Source organism: Schizosaccharomyces osmophilus, chromosome 2, assembly GCF_027921745.1.
Source record: "Schizosaccharomyces osmophilus chromosome 2, complete sequence".
NCBI lineage: Eukaryota > Fungi > Ascomycota > Schizosaccharomycetes > Schizosaccharomycetales > Schizosaccharomycetaceae > Schizosaccharomyces > Schizosaccharomyces osmophilus.
In genome coordinates this window covers 2,746,345-2,764,134 of record NC_079239.1, presented here as the reverse complement: position 1 = coordinate 2,764,134, position 17,790 = coordinate 2,746,345, and the positions used below count along the sequence as shown (strand labels likewise).

The 17,790-nt window shown below is 38.7% G+C and overlaps 9 protein-coding genes across 9 annotated transcripts; 4 read left to right on the top strand and 5 right to left on the bottom strand.

Annotated features, from left to right (window-relative positions):
* Positions 1-322: 322 nt before the first annotated feature.
* On the top strand, positions 323-1,780 carry slm1 (cytoskeletal signaling protein Slm1; the record flags this gene model as incomplete). The annotated part of the gene is made up of 1 exon (XM_056182541.1): positions 323-1,780. One exon carries the CDS (start codon positions 323-325, stop codon positions 1,778-1,780), a length of 1,458 nt encoding a protein of 485 aa, XP_056038351.1.
* A 533-nt stretch (positions 1,781-2,313) lies between these two features.
* On the top strand, positions 2,314-3,699 carry mst1 (histone acetyltransferase, KAT5 family Mst1; the record flags this gene model as incomplete). Its single annotated transcript, XM_056182540.1, has 1 exon — positions 2,314-3,699. One exon carries the CDS (start codon positions 2,314-2,316, stop codon positions 3,697-3,699), a length of 1,386 nt encoding a protein of 461 aa, XP_056038507.1.
* Positions 3,700-4,005: 306 nt separating this feature from the next.
* rpm2 (mitochondrial ATP-dependent RNA helicase Rpm2) lies at positions 4,006-5,976 on the bottom strand (the record flags this gene model as incomplete). Its single annotated transcript, XM_056182539.1, has 1 exon — positions 4,006-5,976. One exon carries the CDS (start codon positions 5,974-5,976, stop codon positions 4,006-4,008), a length of 1,971 nt encoding a protein of 656 aa, XP_056038502.1.
* Positions 5,977-6,460: 484 nt separating this feature from the next.
* On the top strand, positions 6,461-7,355 carry rpn10 (19S proteasome regulatory subunit Rpn10; the record flags this gene model as incomplete). The annotated part of the gene is made up of 4 exons (XM_056182538.1): positions 6,461-6,486; positions 6,527-6,673; positions 6,731-7,054; positions 7,103-7,355. 4 exons carry the CDS (start codon positions 6,461-6,463, stop codon positions 7,353-7,355), a joined length of 750 nt encoding a protein of 249 aa, XP_056037337.1.
* A 394-nt stretch (positions 7,356-7,749) lies between these two features.
* On the bottom strand, positions 7,750-9,627 carry rex1 (3'-5'- exoribonuclease Rex1; the record flags this gene model as incomplete). The annotated part of the gene is made up of 1 exon (XM_056182537.1): positions 7,750-9,627. One exon carries the CDS (start codon positions 9,625-9,627, stop codon positions 7,750-7,752), a length of 1,878 nt encoding a protein of 625 aa, XP_056038464.1.
* Positions 9,628-9,970: 343 nt separating this feature from the next.
* nbp35 (CIA machinery ATPase Nbp35) lies at positions 9,971-10,933 on the bottom strand (the record flags this gene model as incomplete). Its single annotated transcript, XM_056182536.1, has 1 exon — positions 9,971-10,933. The coding sequence occupies one exon, from the start codon at positions 10,931-10,933 to the stop codon at positions 9,971-9,973; it is 963 nt and encodes a 320-aa protein (XP_056037515.1).
* A 568-nt stretch (positions 10,934-11,501) lies between these two features.
* moe1 (translation initiation factor eIF3d) lies at positions 11,502-13,202 on the bottom strand (the record flags this gene model as incomplete). Its single annotated transcript, XM_056182535.1, has 1 exon — positions 11,502-13,202. One exon carries the CDS (start codon positions 13,200-13,202, stop codon positions 11,502-11,504), a length of 1,701 nt encoding a protein of 566 aa, XP_056038364.1.
* An 841-nt stretch (positions 13,203-14,043) lies between these two features.
* Positions 14,044-15,078, bottom strand: gmh5 (Gmh5 alpha-1,2-galactosyltransferase; the record flags this gene model as incomplete). The annotated part of the gene is made up of 1 exon (XM_056182534.1): positions 14,044-15,078. The coding sequence occupies one exon, from the start codon at positions 15,076-15,078 to the stop codon at positions 14,044-14,046; it is 1,035 nt and encodes a 344-aa protein (XP_056038369.1).
* A 795-nt stretch (positions 15,079-15,873) lies between these two features.
* Positions 15,874-17,631, top strand: vma2 (V-type ATPase V1 subunit B; the record flags this gene model as incomplete). The annotated part of the gene is made up of 5 exons (XM_056182533.1): positions 15,874-15,914; positions 15,954-16,025; positions 16,089-16,137; positions 16,238-17,087; positions 17,153-17,631. The coding sequence occupies 5 exons, from the start codon at positions 15,874-15,876 to the stop codon at positions 17,629-17,631; spliced, it is 1,491 nt and encodes a 496-aa protein (XP_056038373.1).
* Positions 17,632-17,790: the final 159 nt, after the last annotated feature.

Below are 17,790 nucleotides of genomic sequence, written 5' to 3'. Positions count from 1 at the left end.
ATTCTTTGTCTTGAAACTGATGCATGGGTTCTTTATTTTAATTTTTGCATACAACCATTCCATTGAACAAGAGCAGGCTTTGTCCTCCTTAAGAAAGAATTTCTTATGAAACAGGAGTGAAAAACGTATATCTATAAAAGACCTGTCTATTGAAAGTAGACACAATTCTTGCTTTTCGAGTTTGCATCTCAATTTCCCAGTTTGTTTACATTGCATGACGTGAAAGACAAAACACTAACTGCGAGTAACAATCACAGGTAACGTGGAATTACAGTCGTAAGGAATTGAACGAGGACTGAATCACTTATAGAGAGCCATATCCATGGATCAAAAAACTGCTTCACCGAATAAAGATGCGGTCCCTCAAACGGACGCTTACATGGGTCTCTGCAACTCGCTCACGTACCGGTTTGAAGGATGGAGGCATCTCGTAGAAAATCTGATTTCGTTCTTTAAACAACTTGAATCTTTGTCGAAATCCACATCAAAGGAATACTTGAAGTTGAGTAAAATAATTACGCATCCTTCCAAAGATGTGAACATATTTGATGAACACGGAGTGCAGGATGTGTTTGCAGCCTTGCGAGACCAAACAGCAGCTATTTCCACCGATAACGAGCAATTATCGATTCAGCTTCCTGGAGCCATTATCAAAGTTTTAGAGTTGCTTCGTGACGATTTGAAAGAGCATTGTAAAAAAATCAATGCTGATGGTACCAAGGGTGTAAAGGGCGTAGAAAAGCAACGTTCAGAATCGCAGAAGCTTCTAGTGCAATTAGACCGTGCTTTGTTGCCGTGGGGTGGTGATAATCCTGCTGCTGTAAATGTAAAAAACGATCCTTTTATCGTTGATCGCCTTGTCCTCAACTCCTTAGCTCGCCAAGTTGCCGAAGAAAACAATCATGTTCACTCAGTGGCCCAAATCCAAGAACTTTCCTTTCGATTTGAGCAAAATACCATTTCGAAAATCAAGGATATTATACGCCAGTTCGAAATACTCATGAACCAAACCTTTACCAAATCCATTAATCATGTGCGCGAAATTCTGCAAGTCTCTGAAGCTCAGACTTTAACTGGTGAATGGTCTTCATATGCCAAGCGAGAACCAGATTTTATTAAGGGCTCTGTGACACCTCGAATATATTCCGAATTGCCGTATCCCGGTAAAAACAAATCACCAACTGTTCCCATTGTTGCTGGTTATCTAATTCGAAAAACTACAATCATGAAGAAAAAACAGAGGGGGTTTTATGCTTTCACTCGTTCGGGTTATCTTTACGAATTCAAGTCCTCAGACCCTCAAGTCGATCCTGAACCCGAATTTGCTTTATATATACCCGATTCCTTAATTGGCCGTCCCTCAGACAAAAAAGCAAAATTCAAAATCACTGGAAAGGATGCGACAAACAAGGTGTTTGGATCTCGTTCAGACTACTCTTTCCGCGCTAGTAGTCAAGTTGAATTAATGAAGTGGTGGGAAGCTTTAAATACCTATATATCCGGATACCATCAACCCGCCTTTACACAAGAAAATACGCACCCACCTGTCGAGGCTGTCTCTGAGAGTGATGATGATGATGATGATGAATTTCAACCTGCACCTGAGGCTCGCAAAAACACCGTCCGTAACACGCCAACTGCTGCTTCGCGGATCAGTCCTCAAGAAACTCGACCACAAACTCATTCTTCAGTTCCTTCATACGATAATAGTCAAGCACCTCCTGCCAATGATTTTGTTTTTCAGTCTGATTTGAATGGACATAATGCTTGGAACTTGTAGTTTGTGGGAACCATTCTGATGTAAATACATGTTTTATTTGAGAATCAACCGTTTTTTGAGGTGTGAATGATTATCTATTAAATCATGGCTTGATTGTCGCCTGTAATAATTAATACTGTAATTTTTGTTATGGATAATCTTGTATTGTGGATTGCCATTTGGGTCTCATTTGGTTGATTTCCGACTTAATGCTTCTTTAAGTTACTACTGTCGACATTCCTATAGTTGCTATAGTTCTTTAATTGTTTTCTTAAAAGATTCTTGTTTTTACTAGCAACGCTGTCAAACTAGACTGTAACTACTCAGACTGAATCACAATAATGAGTAACATAAACAAATTCATCTGTAAATATGTTTATTAAACTTCGTTAAACCTCATAATATATCTTTCAAGGTATTTAGGGAGAAAGAGAAATTGCCTTTATTGATTTAATGAACTACGTAAAAAAGTTCCACCTACAATTTTAAAGGAATTGTACCTTGGATGAAATTTGTATTCTATTGATGTTTGATATGCGTTTTGGTGAAGCAAAATGGTAAAAGAGGAAAACAATGGAATGACAAACGGGGAAAAAAAGCATCATGAGCAAGATATTGTTTACAAATCAAAGGTTTATGCTTTTAAAGATGGGGAGTATCGAAAGGCGGAAATCTTAATGATTCAGAAAAAAGCTAGTGGCACTTTCTATTATGTACATTACGATGATTACAACAAGCGATTAGATGAGTGGATTACTGTCGAAAGCATTGATTTAAAAAGAGGAATCGAGTATCCGCCTCCTGAGAAGCCAAAAAAAGCTCACGGAAAAGGGAAGTCAGCAGAGTCAAAATACCCGAAGAATGATCGAAGAAAATCTTTGACTAAACCGGCAAAAACCGAACCGGGTACACCTTCGGCCAAGGTTGAACCCTCTACCCCTTCTATCGAGAGTGATCATGGATCAAACGCTGAAAGTCTTCCCTTGTTAGATGAAGAAGATAAAAAAGCCCCGGTATCCAAAGAAGAGGAAGTAGAAAGGCTTCGTTTTAGTGGGTCTATGGTTCAAAATCCCCATGAAATCGCCCGCATTCGGAATATAAACAAGATTCAGCTTGGTGATCATGAGATTGAGCCTTGGTATTTCTCTCCTTATCCAAAGGAGTTTTCTGATGTAGATGTGGTTTACATATGTTCTTTTTGTTTTTGCTACTATGGATCTGAACGTCAATTTGAGCGCCATCGTCAGAAATGTAGCTTGCAACATCCCCCTGGTAATGAAATTTATAGAGATGACTACATTTCGTTTTTTGAAATTGATGGCCGTAAACAAAAGACTTGGTGCAGAAATGTCTGCCTTTTATCAAAACTCTTTTTAGACCATAAAATGCTCTATTATGATGTCGACCCGTTTTTATTCTATGCAATGTGCCGAAGAGATGAATATGGTTGTCATCTAGTTGGATATTTCTCAAAAGAAAAAGAATCAGCCGAAAATTATAATCTTGCCTGTATATTAACTTTGCCTCAATATCAACAACACGGTTACGGTAAACTGTTAATCCAATTTTCATATGAGTTGTCCAAAAAAGAGCACAAACACGGTTCTCCCGAAAAACCTCTTTCCGATTTGGGTCTTATAAGTTATCGAGCTTATTGGGCAGAACAAATTATAATTCTCGTCTGCAGTATGCGAAATGAGACCACCATTGATGAACTTGCAAACAAGACTGCTATGACTACAAACGATGTTTTGCATACACTTCAAGCCCTTGACATGCTAAAGTACTATAAAGGGCAATTTATTGTCTGTATCACAGAGGGTATTGAACAACAATACGAAAGAATAAAATCAAAGAAACGAAGAAGGATTGAGCCTAACTTGTTATCTGAATGGCAGCCTCCAGTATTTCATCCTTCTCAATTACGCTTTCGTTGGTAAACATATTTTATCTAAATTGAGGATTGCTGGCCAATTCTATACGATAATAAAATTTCTACCTGATATAGCATATGTAGCTTAATAACGAATTGATGTTAAACAAAGCTTGATTAATGAAACATCGGTTACTTTTATTAAACTTGGAGAGTTAAATATTAATATTAGGCGGTAATCTTTGTATTCTATAAGTCACTAATAACCCAAAAAAACAATTCGGAAATCTCTCATAGGGGGTATAATCTCTTGCCAGATCGGACTCTGGCCAATTTTTGGGAATTAAATACAAGGTATTATCTAAATCAAAATCTATTTCTCGATGCCTGCCTGGACGTTTACTAAACCTTTAGCTAGCATTTCTTCTGTGAGCTTTTTTGCTACCAAAGCAGCCTCTGGTAATATTATATTTGGGTAGCGAAGACTTACCCAAAGATATACCACTATTTTTTTATGAAGTCTTTCTAGATCAACTAATTCTTCATTAGTACTCGGAATTCCTTGGTCAATTATTTCCAGTGGCAGGTAAGGATGATCATATATTTGCATGCGCCTACCAGTTGCGATGTGCTTTCCGAGCACACGCACAAATTCAGGAGCATTTGGAAGTTGTCTTCCAATCGGTATGCCCAACAGAGAAATCTTGTCTTCTACTGTCAATTCTTGCACAGTCTCGAGTAAGTCCAAAGTAAAAAAGTTCACACCAAAGTTGGACGCAGAATAAGGTCCGTGTACGTTGAAAAGTTTCGCGTAGCGTTCCAAAATCATGCGAACGGGAATATCGCTTGGAAAAAGGGTGCAGTACTTTTGAAATACATAGTCGGGCGGCTTTATGCTAGCTCGAGTTAAATTTTTTGTTGGAACCTTCATTGCGAGCTTCAATGCCTCGTAATCTTCTTTGTACAAAGTCGTGACAACACCCGGTGATTGTTCCGAGTCCGACGCCTGGTGTCTGCCGGCTCTTCCAGCTATCTGTTTTACTTGAGAAGCAGGGATGTCAATGATCTCTTTGCCACTAAATTTTTTGAGTGTGTGAAAAATGATCCTTTTGACTGATAAATTCAATCCCATTCCGATAGCATCTGATGCCAACAGGACTTTTTCTTCATGACTATCAGAATTAAATAAGTTGGCTTGTTGATTACGTACTTCAGGAGGAAGTGAGCCATAAATCACAGCTGTCCGTTTTCCTATTTTTTCCTCAACCTTTTTCTTTAAGGCAAAAATATCTTTACGTGAGAAAGCCACCAAACAATCACCTTCGCGCAGCTTCAGTTTACCATTTAAACTACCCTTTCCAAGTTTAAGGCGATTAAGACGATTATAATGATAGACAGTAAAATCATCTCCGGTTGACTTTGCAATAGACATTACCAAATTCACAGCACTTTCCTCTCCGCATAGGTGAATTTCTTTAGCATTAAGTCCCAGTAAACATTCTGTCCAGGCGAAACCTCTATCAGGATCAGCTATCATTTGTATTTCATCGACAACTGCAACTTCAAAGGAATTTTGAGTCCTACACATCTCAACAGTACAGGATAGAACCTGCGGATTAAGATAGGGTTTTCTGATCTCCTCACCTGTGATCAAGTTGCATTTTATTCCATCAGCGTTTAATCGATTAAAAACTTCGTGAGCTAAAAGGCGTAATGGACCTGCATATATACCTTTTTCGCTCTGTTTCAGACGCTGTAAAGCATGATATGTTTTCCCGCTGTTTGTAGGGCCTACATGCATAATAATGTGCCGTTTTTGGCTTCTTGCAGCAGGATACAGCTCTCCTGGATTTCTTATATTGGTCAGCTGTCTCTGTAGTTCCACATTGGTATTTTCCAAAATATCTTTAAACCTTGCGTATGCAAAAAAACTGTCTGCAATCATTTGCTGAAGGTGAAATAAATAAGAAGTGTAGTTTTTTTGATGCAAAGGTCTCCTCAAGTACTCGCGATCGCTGTAGTAAATATCAGACGTAATTTCGTTTCTGGAGGAGATCAAAGATTTCAATGCCCTTTTTTTTAAATCGTAGTAAGCCAATTCTTGGTTCGTCTTTGCATTTCGGCAACGCTCTAAAAATGACGGCAGGTATCCAGTTGGGTATTCAATGTTTTGTTTTTCAAAATAAGTCTCCATTCCACTCAATGCCGACCTCCATAACAAATTGCCTGGTGAGTCATATGGCAAAAATTTTTTGGGCACACTCACCGGGATAGTACTATGGAGCCTTTGAAACGAATAACATGATCTAACCTTAAATTTGTTGATGAAGAACGAAAGCTTCATTTCAGTACAATGGTTGAAAATCCCGGAAAAGAGTCAATCAACAAGCGAATTGAGCTAGACTTAGGAGTTTTATCCAAAAATATCATAAATTGGGGAACTATTTTAAAAGATTTGTAAAATTCGCGAACAATTAATGCTTTGAATGAAAACACTTACAAATCTTCCCAATAACGTAGCAATTAATTTCATAAAGTTTCTTTCTTATTATTTTAACATAAAATTCAGCCTGTAAAACAAGAAAATAATGCTACTTTCACAGCAACTGCATCTACAAAGGCAGAAGAAAACAATGTTACTGTTTACATGTACTGGAAGAAGTAACACATTCTAACGGAATGCAGTAAAGTAGTTACTATAAGACATCCTAGTTCGCTATATCATAATCCTGTATGGAAACAGCAACGTACTTTTGTTATTAACCAAGCATAGCTTACTTATACTTTTCCAAACTTCATCAAATTGTCTTAAATAGAAGGTATTCAAGATGGTGTTGGAGGCTAATATGTTTTTGTACGTAAAAATAGAAGGTTGGTGACTCTAACAAGTATAGAATTGACAACTCTGAATGGATGATTAATGGAGACTATATTCCCAATAGATTTGACGCTCAAAAAGACACTGTACATTTGATTTTTAACCAAAAAATCAATGATAATCCAGAAACCATGTGCGGTTTGATGACGATGGGTGAGAATAAGTAAGGATTTCAGAGCTCGGTATAGTGCGTGTCTACTAACAGCATTGTGTGTTTTAGTCCTCAGGTGTTAAGTACGTTGACAAGAGACTATGGTAAATTTTTATCAGCCACGCATGACTTACCTGTTCGTGGTGATTCCAAATTTGGAGATGCGATTCAAATTGCTCAACTTGCCCTGAAGCATCGAGAAAACAAGACTCAAAGACCTAGAATTGTTGCATTTGTTGGCTCTCCTGTCGTTGAAGATGAAAAGAACCTAATTCGCTTGGCGAAGAGGATGAAGAAAAATAATATAGCTATTGATATTATCCATATCGGAGAACTTGAAAGCGAAGGTGCATTACAGCGTTTTATTGAAGCTGCAAATTCGAATGATAATTGGTATAATCTAAAACATACATCAAAGATTTTATACTAACGTGTCTTTAGCCATCTTGTAAGTGTCCCCCCAAGCTCGCAACTCCTCTCAGACTTGGTGAACCAATCTCCCATTGGACAAGGTGTTCCTGCTTCCCAAGGTCAATTTGAATATGGTGTTGATCCTAACCTTGACCCCGAGTTGGCCTTGGCTTTGGAGCTTTCTATGGCCGAAGAACGGGCTCGCCAAGAAGTTTCTGCTCAAAAACCAGCTGAGCCGTCCGAGCCAGCCGAAGAACAAGGCGATAAAAAAATGCAAGAATAAACTTTCTTTGTTTGCATGTCTTTAGTTGAATGCTAATTATTACTTACGACATATCCGAAAATACAAACCAATTGGTACGGTGAAATCAATTTTGTTTACACATGAAATGAATTTTCCATGTGCAAATTAGAAAACGTGTTAGAACTCGATGTTCTTGAATGAATACTTGTTTATGAAATTTGATACTTACTATTATGTCTCTGACTATTTTGTTTTACCACCGAATTTCAATTATCAACTGATAAAGAGATATATATATGTATTTAATTTCCACTTTCCATGAATGTTATGAAACCCAAAACTTGTATGATATAGATTATTCATGCATGTTGTACAAAACAGTCTAAACAATGAATACATGACGCGTAAATCACTAGCAAATCCAAAATCTTTTCTATTTTACGGTGAAGAAGGATAAACCATTCCGGGTATTTTCGACAGAGTTGATCAGTTTAGCATTTTCTTCGTCTGTCCATTGTACGGATAGCTCGTCCCATTTTTTCGTTTGATACTCTTTTCGAAATGTCTGGCGAATACTATTTAACCTGGACATCTCTATAGGATTTCCCGTTCCTGTATAAATCATGAAAAGCGTACCGCTTGGGAGTGAATCGTACAAAAGTCGGATTCTTCTATTCAAGTGAACCAGTGCTTGGGAATAATTCACTTCATCATTATCCTGCTCTCCAGCACTTGTATCCGAATCCGTGCCATTACTTTGTTTCTGGTTTGCACGATTTACATTCCACTGGGCCACTTGTTCTACTTCCCGCAATCGAGCCCAAACGAAGTTATGCATATCCGATAAAGTAACGGCAGCACTAATAATCTCATCATCATTTGAACATGATACGTTCTTGTGAGCTGCTTTTCCGATGCAGGCTTCTGGATTTCCATAATCAGCAATTGCACCAATTAATGGCGTCGGCTGTTGTCGTGAAAGACGATGGAAAATTGATTCAAAATCCTGATTAAACAGACCAAAACCAGGGCCATTTTTTATCTTAAGCTTCAAAAGCTCGACACAGGTAGTGGCATCTTCTGCTGAATCGTGACCTAAAGCTCCGCCTTTTTGAATTTCCTTATGCAACCATTTTGAAGCTAACCATTTAAGAGACGGCTTTGAAGGAGGCCCACGTGTGTGATTATACATATTCGCTGTATCTATAATGTGAGGATGAACAAAGCGAAGACAGTTCAGATCCGAATTAAGGCTGTGACCTAGGAAAACCACATTATTGTCAATTGTTTTCTGTAAGTAAGCATGTACGTCTGCTAGTCTAGTTGTAACTGGAGCCAGCTTTTCCTCCGTTATACCAGAAAATTGAGTTACATAATCGGTAACTGGGAAACCTGGCTTGACGAGTTCATCGTACAAAACTTCATTTTTTAGATCAACAATGGTGACACGAGCAATTTCGGATCCATTTTCAGTCTTTACCATCTCACAATCCATAGCAAGGATGTTTGGTTCCTGTGGACGTTGATGGAAATCAGCATTGGAAGCGACCCAACCTTCAGGAAGTTCATTGGGTTCAGAATCAAGCTTGATTGTAGGATGCAACGGATACTCATCTTCTACGAAAGACTCGTAGGACATGAGGTAATCTTCCGGTTTGCTGGACTTTGACATGGATCTCATCTCTCGGTCTCTCTTCTTTTTTTGTTCATTGCTCAAAAGTGATTGCAGAAAAGCATTCACCGGAGAGAATACACGATATCGATCTCCAGGAGATCGAGTGGGCCATGCGAGTTTAAAAATGTCATCAAATTCTGATAGTTCGCTAGGAGTCTTATCCTTCAAGGCAGTAGGTAATAAAAACGAATGCTTGTCACCCTTAACAGGTTTGAATCCAAATTGCGAAGGCTCTAAACCCGGTACCAGCAAAACCACTGCACGACGGATATGCTGTTTATTTCGTACCAAAACCCAGGATGGCGCTTGTCCGTCGGCAAGACACCAAAATAAAAGCTCTTGTAAATCTGCAATTTTTATAGGTTTTTGCAAGTTGTTCTCTGTAGACTGCAACCTTGGATAGTTTTCATCATTAAGAGGTTGCTTTGACTTTTTCAGCTTTTTCTTTTTCTTTTTCTTCTTTTCGCTCTCGTCCTTTTCGTCCGGCGACTCTTTCCCTGATTTTGAGGAATCGCTTGAAGAAGTGCCAGTCTCAGCTTTTCGCTTCAACTTTCTCTGTTTCTTCTCCAGTTGATGCTTTTCTAACTTAGCATCCTTTAACTCTTCCTTCTTCATCCCATTTTGAACGGCCGCCATAATTTGGATTCCGCTACAATTGGTTTGCCTGTAGAAAGTGTTTGAGCATATTGAGAATGTACTTGTTATAATAATTTCCAAGTCCCAAGAACAATTTTTTGATGTATTATAAAAAAATTCAAAATTTCATGCATATTTACTTTTTTAAAGCTACAATTTAAATAAACTCAACATTCAGTCTTGTAAAAATACAGTCTTTTTAGATATGCTAATGTAATATGTAGAAGCATTCCATCAAAAATACCAATTTGTATACTTAAACCACAGTCCCAAGTAAGCAAATCATCTATTGTCATTATCATCCATGATATCCGTAGCTGTTGCCAATTGTGGGGTTTTCCTTTTAAGAAGACCCTTTTTGTGCTTGTAAATTATAATCCACCTTGTTTATAATATCGATTATAATCTCGGACGCTGGAGATTCGGGGCATTCATCAACAAAACTTTTACCAAAGTCGCAAGAACGAGCGATAGCAGGATCCAAAGGAACACGTCCCAAAAAGGGAATATTCATCTCTTGCGCTAATGCTTCACCACCTCCAGTATTTACAGTAAATATATTAGTCTTATTTCGACAAGAAGGGCATACAAACCCACTCATATTCTCCACGACACCTAAAACGGGAATGGAAGCCTTTCTACAGAAATCGATTTCTTTACGAACATCTTGCAACGCTACTTCTTGAGGAGTTGTAACGACAATGGCACCATCAATCCCTGCATTTTTAAAAAATTGAACCAAGGACAAGTGTTCATCGCTAGTTCCTGGAGGTGTATCAACAATAAGAAAATCCAAATTCTCCCAGTTGACATCTTTAATGAACTGTTTAATTAATCCATTCTTCTTGGGCCCTCTCCAAATAACCGATGAATCGTCACTAGGCAACAAAAAGCCTATGGACATAACCGCTAGATTAGGGCACACATAAATTGGAGACCAACCCTCGCTGGACTGATGAGCTTCTTCTTTTTCGACGCCCATAATTCTCGGAATTGATGGGCCACAAATATCGACATCCATTAAGCCAATTTGTTTGTCTTCTTCTAAAGACAATGCCCATGCCAATTGAGCGGAAAACGTAGATTTTCCCACACCGCCTTTTCCTGAAAGTACAAGTATTTTCTTCTTAATCTTACTCAATCGTTCCGTCACCAATGGCAAATCTGGATCTTCTCCTCGAGGAGCAGAGGCACAAATTTGTTGATTCGGGCATCCTGCACAAGCTGATGCTGCTCCTGCAGTTTCTGAGGAAGGTCCAGGGCAATGCTCTGGAGCATCAATAGGCTTTGTCTCTTGAACCTGCATAAATTTATGCTTTTTTTCTTTCTTCGATAATTATATCAATTAATTCCTCTCACACCAGGGGAGACCGAGTTCAATCCTTTCAATCCCGTAAAATTCCTCGACAGAGAACAAAAGAATGAAAAACTTGTTCTTAAGATATTTTGTCGTTAACGTAACAACTTCTATTAGGAATTATGTCGCCTTTATATATATAAGATGCTTTGATGCTTTGTAAGCTTAGGGTGAAGATTCAGTATTATATTAATATATACAGGTGGCAATGAATAGCGACACATAAAGCGTGGTACTAAAGTATTTACCACTATTCAAAACAATATCACAAAATGCTTTTACCGATTACCGTGAAACAGCAAGTTAAATTATTGTACATGTAAATAAAGCTTATGAAAACAACTAAAGTAGTGATTTTAGTTCTTCTTGGGTCGCAGCAATTAAGTTATTTTAAACGTGAGTTACTCTTTAAATGGAAGTCTCTTATGTCTAGCAATCACTCATCAATTTTCAGATTCCTAAAAAAATTTTATTCTCTTCCAACGCTTTTATCCTTTAATAAATTTACAAAACGAATTCAAGAAGATGAAATTTCAGAAGCAGGTGCAGTAGGCTCCTCAAAAGTTTCAGGAGGAACAGAGTACAAACGCACAATGGGTCTGTTGGGATCTTTGACGAGAGAATATTTGCCATCTGGCATCTTAAAACAGATATCAGCCATAGTACGTACAATACCCCATCCATTACTCAAGCTCATGTTCATTTGGTTGGCCAAATCAGCAGGCTTATAAGCAACGACGCCAAGGATACCATGATGTTGAGCATCGCGGATATTCGAACGGCTAACAAAACCAATCTTCATAGTATCAACGCCAGCTAAAAGAGCTTCAGTCGTCCAGCGAGCAAGCTTGCAGCTGTTATTCTTCATCTCAGTAGCAAAGACAGCACCACGTTGGCTTTCAAGCTTAGAGCGCCAGTCCACAGAGCCAGCAACATTGGTAAACTTGGGATCATATTCATTCAAGGCCTTAATGGAAACATATTGGACGTCATTGGAAGGTGTCTTCATGTAGCCATCAACTTCTGCACGAACCATCAAGTTTACAGGCTTCTCATCTGAATCAAGGGACAAATTAACCTTACGGTAAACATAGCCATGTGCAGCCAAAGGCTCGTTCTCTTCCTTGGAGTTGTAGAAAGGATTGGGATGATTCAAGTCATGCTTTTCTTCTTCAGCTTCACGAACAGCTTGAACGGAGAAGTTTTGATTGATGTAAGTAGCTTCAACAGACAAGGCACCAGGAGAGTTAACTCCTTCACGGTCATCATTGTCCATAGGGGAATCGTAGGCATTCTCATTTACGGTAAGATAATCGAAAGGACCACCTTCACGCTTGTCAAAGAAAAGCTTGCCGCTTTGGCGGGTAATAACAATATCCCAGGGGTAAATGGAACGAGTAGAACACATCAACAAGGACAAGACACTATCAGTGATAAAGATGTTGGCTTCACTTGAAACAGCGAGCTTTTGAATAACGGGATCTTCTGTAGTGGTAGTGTTGTAATGAACGCGATCCAAGGCTTGCAAAGGCTTCTCAGATTTAACGTGCACCTTGTCGAAAGACTTATCATAAGGATAAACATAACCGTAAGTGTCGACGGTCTCAGGAGCAGTAGCAGCCAAATTGAGCTTGGACAAATGGCTAAACTCAATTTCCTCAAGCAACTCCCATTCATTGCCGACAGCAACACTAGCATTACGGATGCGTTGATGCTTGTCATAATCTTTCCAGCCAAAACGACGGCCTCTAGCACCACCACCGCCGCCAGCAGCACGACTCATGACAGTTTCAGTGCCACCACGTCCACCTCCACCGAAACGACCACCACGTCCAGCTCCTCCACGTTGAGTGTTTTGACCACGGCCACGTACCTTCAACATAGTTCCACGGGCAGAGGTACGGACACGGTTAACAGAGCCACGATCAATCACAGAGAACGATGATTCATCCTCGGAGTGTTGATAAGCAAAGACAGAAGCGGCACCATGACCATATGTTTGATATTGGTCACGAAATCTATTAACGAAAGCTCCTTGACGGCCTCTTTGTTCGCGACCATCTTTGGGTTGCTCAACAGACCAGTCAGCAATTTTACCTAAACGGTCACCTTTGCTGAAAGGAGCATAAGGGACGTCTTCACTAAACTGCTCAGTCTCATGAGGCCCCCATGCTGATTTTACGGGTGGTAAATCAGGCAATTTAAATCCAGTTGCCATTTGGGAGTGGTGAAGTTTTAGTTGGCCGTTGGGTTATAACAAGAGTCAACGAGTGCCAAATATTCATGGAAGATATTACTTAAATGAGGTATTTATTACAACTACAAAACTAGTGAGAAAAAAAAAACGAATAATTTATTAAATGAAACGAAATAAAAGAAAACAATCAACATAAAAGACACTGTTTTATCCTATTCATATAACGGCAAGAAGCAAAGCTAAGTATGCCAAATGCTTTCAAAACAACTCTACAACGAATGTATGAAATATTACTATAGTCAAAGATGGATTAATCTATAGAATGAAACCACGCAAGCGCCAAAGTCGAATATGTGGTGATGCTCTCTCACAATTTCTATAGTCTAAAGTTGCAATTAACAGTTACAGATCTGAATGATAAAACCAATTGAACTAGAAGTATTCTGCATAAGTTCAGTCTATGAGGAAGACTGAATCAGCACAACAGGACAAACCCACGGAAAGGAACATAAGCATGCCGATATATTTTCTGTCAACAACAGTAGAATATCAGGCTTCAAGTCAAGCCTTTCCGCATTTTAAAATCAGGGAATACCCCGGACCATCATCATATTTAACACAACGAAATAAAACAAGTAATTTAAACTCTCCAACTAATAAATCAACATAAATTCCAGAATTATATATGGCTCATATACATATCTATGGGTACATTTCCCGAACCCATAACTTCCCTACATAAAATATTTCAAAAGGATCTTAGTTTAGCAAATTGGAAATGGCGCTAGATAGATAAAAATCGATTAGGGATGCAGAGAACAGATTTTTAAAAGAACGACTAAAGAAAACATGCATAAATCGGTTAAAAAAAGAGAGAGAATAGTTTTGAGAAACCAGATCGCCTTCCCTGGATGGATTGATACTGCTGGATTTCCTCCTTGCAATTTCTTCCGTAATTACAACCAGCCAAGTTGACCAAAAAGTCCCTCTGCTTTTGATTATAGAAAAATCGGGGATTGCTACTATCGGCTTCACAAGCGCCTGTAGTATAAGCGTTCAATGTTCGTAAAGGAACAAAGGCCATTCCACCACGTAACCAAGCGTTATGCTCGTAGAAGTATTCAAGCACATTTTGTTCGTCATGCGGCCAATCAGTATGTTTTTTTCCATAAACGACAGGATCCCATAGGAAATCTAAAAGTCGCTTCGACCATTCACTGCGACGGATTATAAAAGAACCAAGACTGAAGCCATTGCAATCCTGGCCCATGATAAAGCTGATATCATCGGAATAATCCTCAAAAGGAATTTGCTTGTAACTACGAGGATTAAATTCCATAGGATCAGTGATGTTACGAATAGCAATCTTTGGAAGACGATTAATAATATGTTTCTCAATAGAATATTGAGGCTCCATTATGTAGGTAGTTAAATCCAACCACCAGAACCATTCAGCATTGGGGTACTTTTCCATGGCTTCAAGTATATAGTCTGCTTTTTCCCAAGATTCTCGCCATTCATGAGCATATCGACGTTTCAATCCTTCGCTCTTATAAATTAACTCATATCCGTGGCGTTTCGCGTATTCTTCTTTGTTTCCCTTGGAAATATGTTCCAAAACCCATTCATCAGCCTTTTTTACATCCTTAACACCACCGCCGTCATTACCAGCAACGATCATCACCACTTTACCGCGGTGAGACTGCGAACTCCAATGGTGCTTAAAAAAAAACCCGAAGCATAGCACGAGAATAACGAAAAACACTACTTTCTGCAAAAATGATCTTTTTGTGTATATCTTAGAGCCAGAATCTAACAAATTCGAGGTGCCTGGTTTAGGATAAGGAAATGATTTAAATTTTGCCAGAGCTTCTGACTTTTTCTTTGGGTTCCACATTTCCCTGAATATTTCGACGGTTTTTGTAATTTACAAACTTTCCGGAAGGAATTCAAGCAAATCTCAATGGATTGCCGCAAACGTTTTAGGATTCCTTGAACAGTGTGGAGTTTTGTGGGATTTGACAGAGGTGAAGTGCACGTAGGACAGAGGGTAAGGTTGGTGTAAGTACTGTTCCACCGCGCCAAAAATAGGTTTAAATGACAATAAATAAATTAAAAAAAAAAACGAAAAATGTTTTCGTTTTTATGTCTTATTTATTTTTTATTTCCTAAATTCGTTTCACCATATGCTACTTAGGTCTTCGTCGCAACCACCTCCTAAAAAAAAAAAACAACGAAAAAAGACCAAAAAAATGACAGTACAGAGCTAAACACTATACTTGATCTGTTCATGCGCGGAATGCTTCTTTCGTTTGATTCTAGCTTTCCCAGCTTAGTGCATTTAACTAGACCGGTATAAGTTGACAAAATGCTCTGTTCTTTGAATCGAAAACTCGTTCTTCTTTTGCACGAATTTTCAAAATTTTAGAAGGAAAATAATTATAAGAATTAGAATGAAATACAACTTCAAAAACCTTTATTCCTTTTGAAACCGATTCAGTCATACAAACATGTACTAAACACACAAAGAAACGTTATTTATGTTTTGCATAAATCACTGGAGTTTGTAAGCAATTTAATGCGACGGGCAACACTTCATTAATTAATGATAAGGTTATCATAACGCCTCCTTATTTCTAAGATCCATACGAGCTTGACGCCCGATGAGCGTGAATTTCCAGAGAACCAAATCATGACTTCGCTCTTTGATCTGAATGCGGCTGCCGCTGTCAAGTACGCATTAAGTAAATTAATACAATGCTAATTCTTTAGGGACTATTCTGTCAAGCCTAAGCTATCGTACAGCACTGTGAATGCAATCACTGGTCCTTTGGTGATCCTTGAGTAAGTCAATTGAAAGGAGAAACTGCAATTATTTGCGTCCATAGGCCTCTAACTTTATCTTAGTAATATCCGCAGCCCAAAATATAATGAAATTGTGAACCTGAATTTACCGGTATGAGCTCAATGAAGACTTCAATTTGTTTAGACGGATTTAACAAATTTGGAGAAAGTAATTATGAAATTTGTTGTTTATCTAACCTTCTGTGGTGCAGGATGGATCTGTTCGATCTGGTCAAGTTTTAGAAGTCGCTGGTTCGAAAGCCATCGTTCAAGTTTTCGAAGGTACATCTGGTGTCGATGTCCGAAAGACTAGCATAGACTTTTCGGGACATTCTATGCGAATCCCCGTCTCTGAAGACATGCTTGGACGTGTTTTCAACGGTTCAGGTGTCCCCATCGATAAGGGTCCCAGCTTGCTGGCCGAAGACTATTTAGACATCAATGGGTCTCCTATCAATCCATATGCTCGTATCTATCCAGAAGAAATGATTCAAACTGGTATTTCCTCTATTGACGGTATGAACAGTATAGCTCGTGGTCAAAAAATTCCCATTTTTTCTTCTGCTGGTCTTCCTCACAATGAAATTGCTGCCCAAATTTGTCGTCAAGCTGATTTGGTCAAAAGACCCACAAAAGACGTCCATGATGGTCATGAAGACAACTTCTCTATTGTTTTCGCCGCCATGGGTGTTAACTTGGAAACAGCCCGTTTCTTCCAGCGTGATTTTGAAGAAAACGGTTCTCTTGAACGTGTAACACTTTTCCTCAATTTGGCTAACGATCCTACCATTGAGCGAATCATTACTCCCCGTTTGGCTCTTACAGCTTCAGAGTTTTTGGCTTATCAAACTGAAAAGCATGTTCTTACCATTCTTACGGATATGACTTCCTACGCTGATGCACTACGAGAGGTTTCTGCTGCTCGTGAGGAAGTCCCTGGTCGTCGTGGTTATCCTGGTTACATGTATACAGATTTGTCAACTATTTATGAGCGTGCTGGCCGTGTTGAGGGTCGTAATGGTTCTATAACTCAAATTCCCATCTTAACTATGCCTAACGATGGTATGTTGTTTTATTTATAAAAGAAACATTTATTTTTCATACCTGGAACTAACACGAATTTTTAGATATTACTCACCCTATTCCAGACTTGACAGGTTATATTACAGAGGGTCAAATTTTCGTTGACCGACAACTTCAGAATAATGGTATTTATCCTCCTATTAATGTTTTACCTTCACTCTCGAGATTGATGAAGTCTGCTATTGGTGAAGGAATGACCCGCAATGATCATGGCGACGTTTCCAACCAACTTTATGCGATGTATGCTGTCGGTCGTGATGCTGCTTCCATGAAATCTGTAGTCGGTGAAGAGGCTTTATCTCAAGAAGATCGTTTGGCCCTTGAGTTTTTGGGTAAATTCGAGAAAACCTTTGTCAAGCAGGGTGCCTATGAGAACCGCTCCATTATTGAGACTTTAGACTTGGCTTGGTCTCTTCTTCGTATTTTCCCTCGTGAAATGCTTACACGTATTCCCAAGAAAATTCTGGATCAATACTATACTAGATCATCCAAAGACGTACTTGACAACTCTGAAGATTCTTAAGAGATTTTCCGTAGCCCTTATGTTTATCTTCTAATTTTGTTGATCAATGAAGGATTTACTTCATATAATGCTGTTTATAAATATACTTAAGAATTTAGCTAATTTTTCTAAATTATCATTTTTTTCAATAAGTTTTTAATATTCAGGTTTAAAATTGAC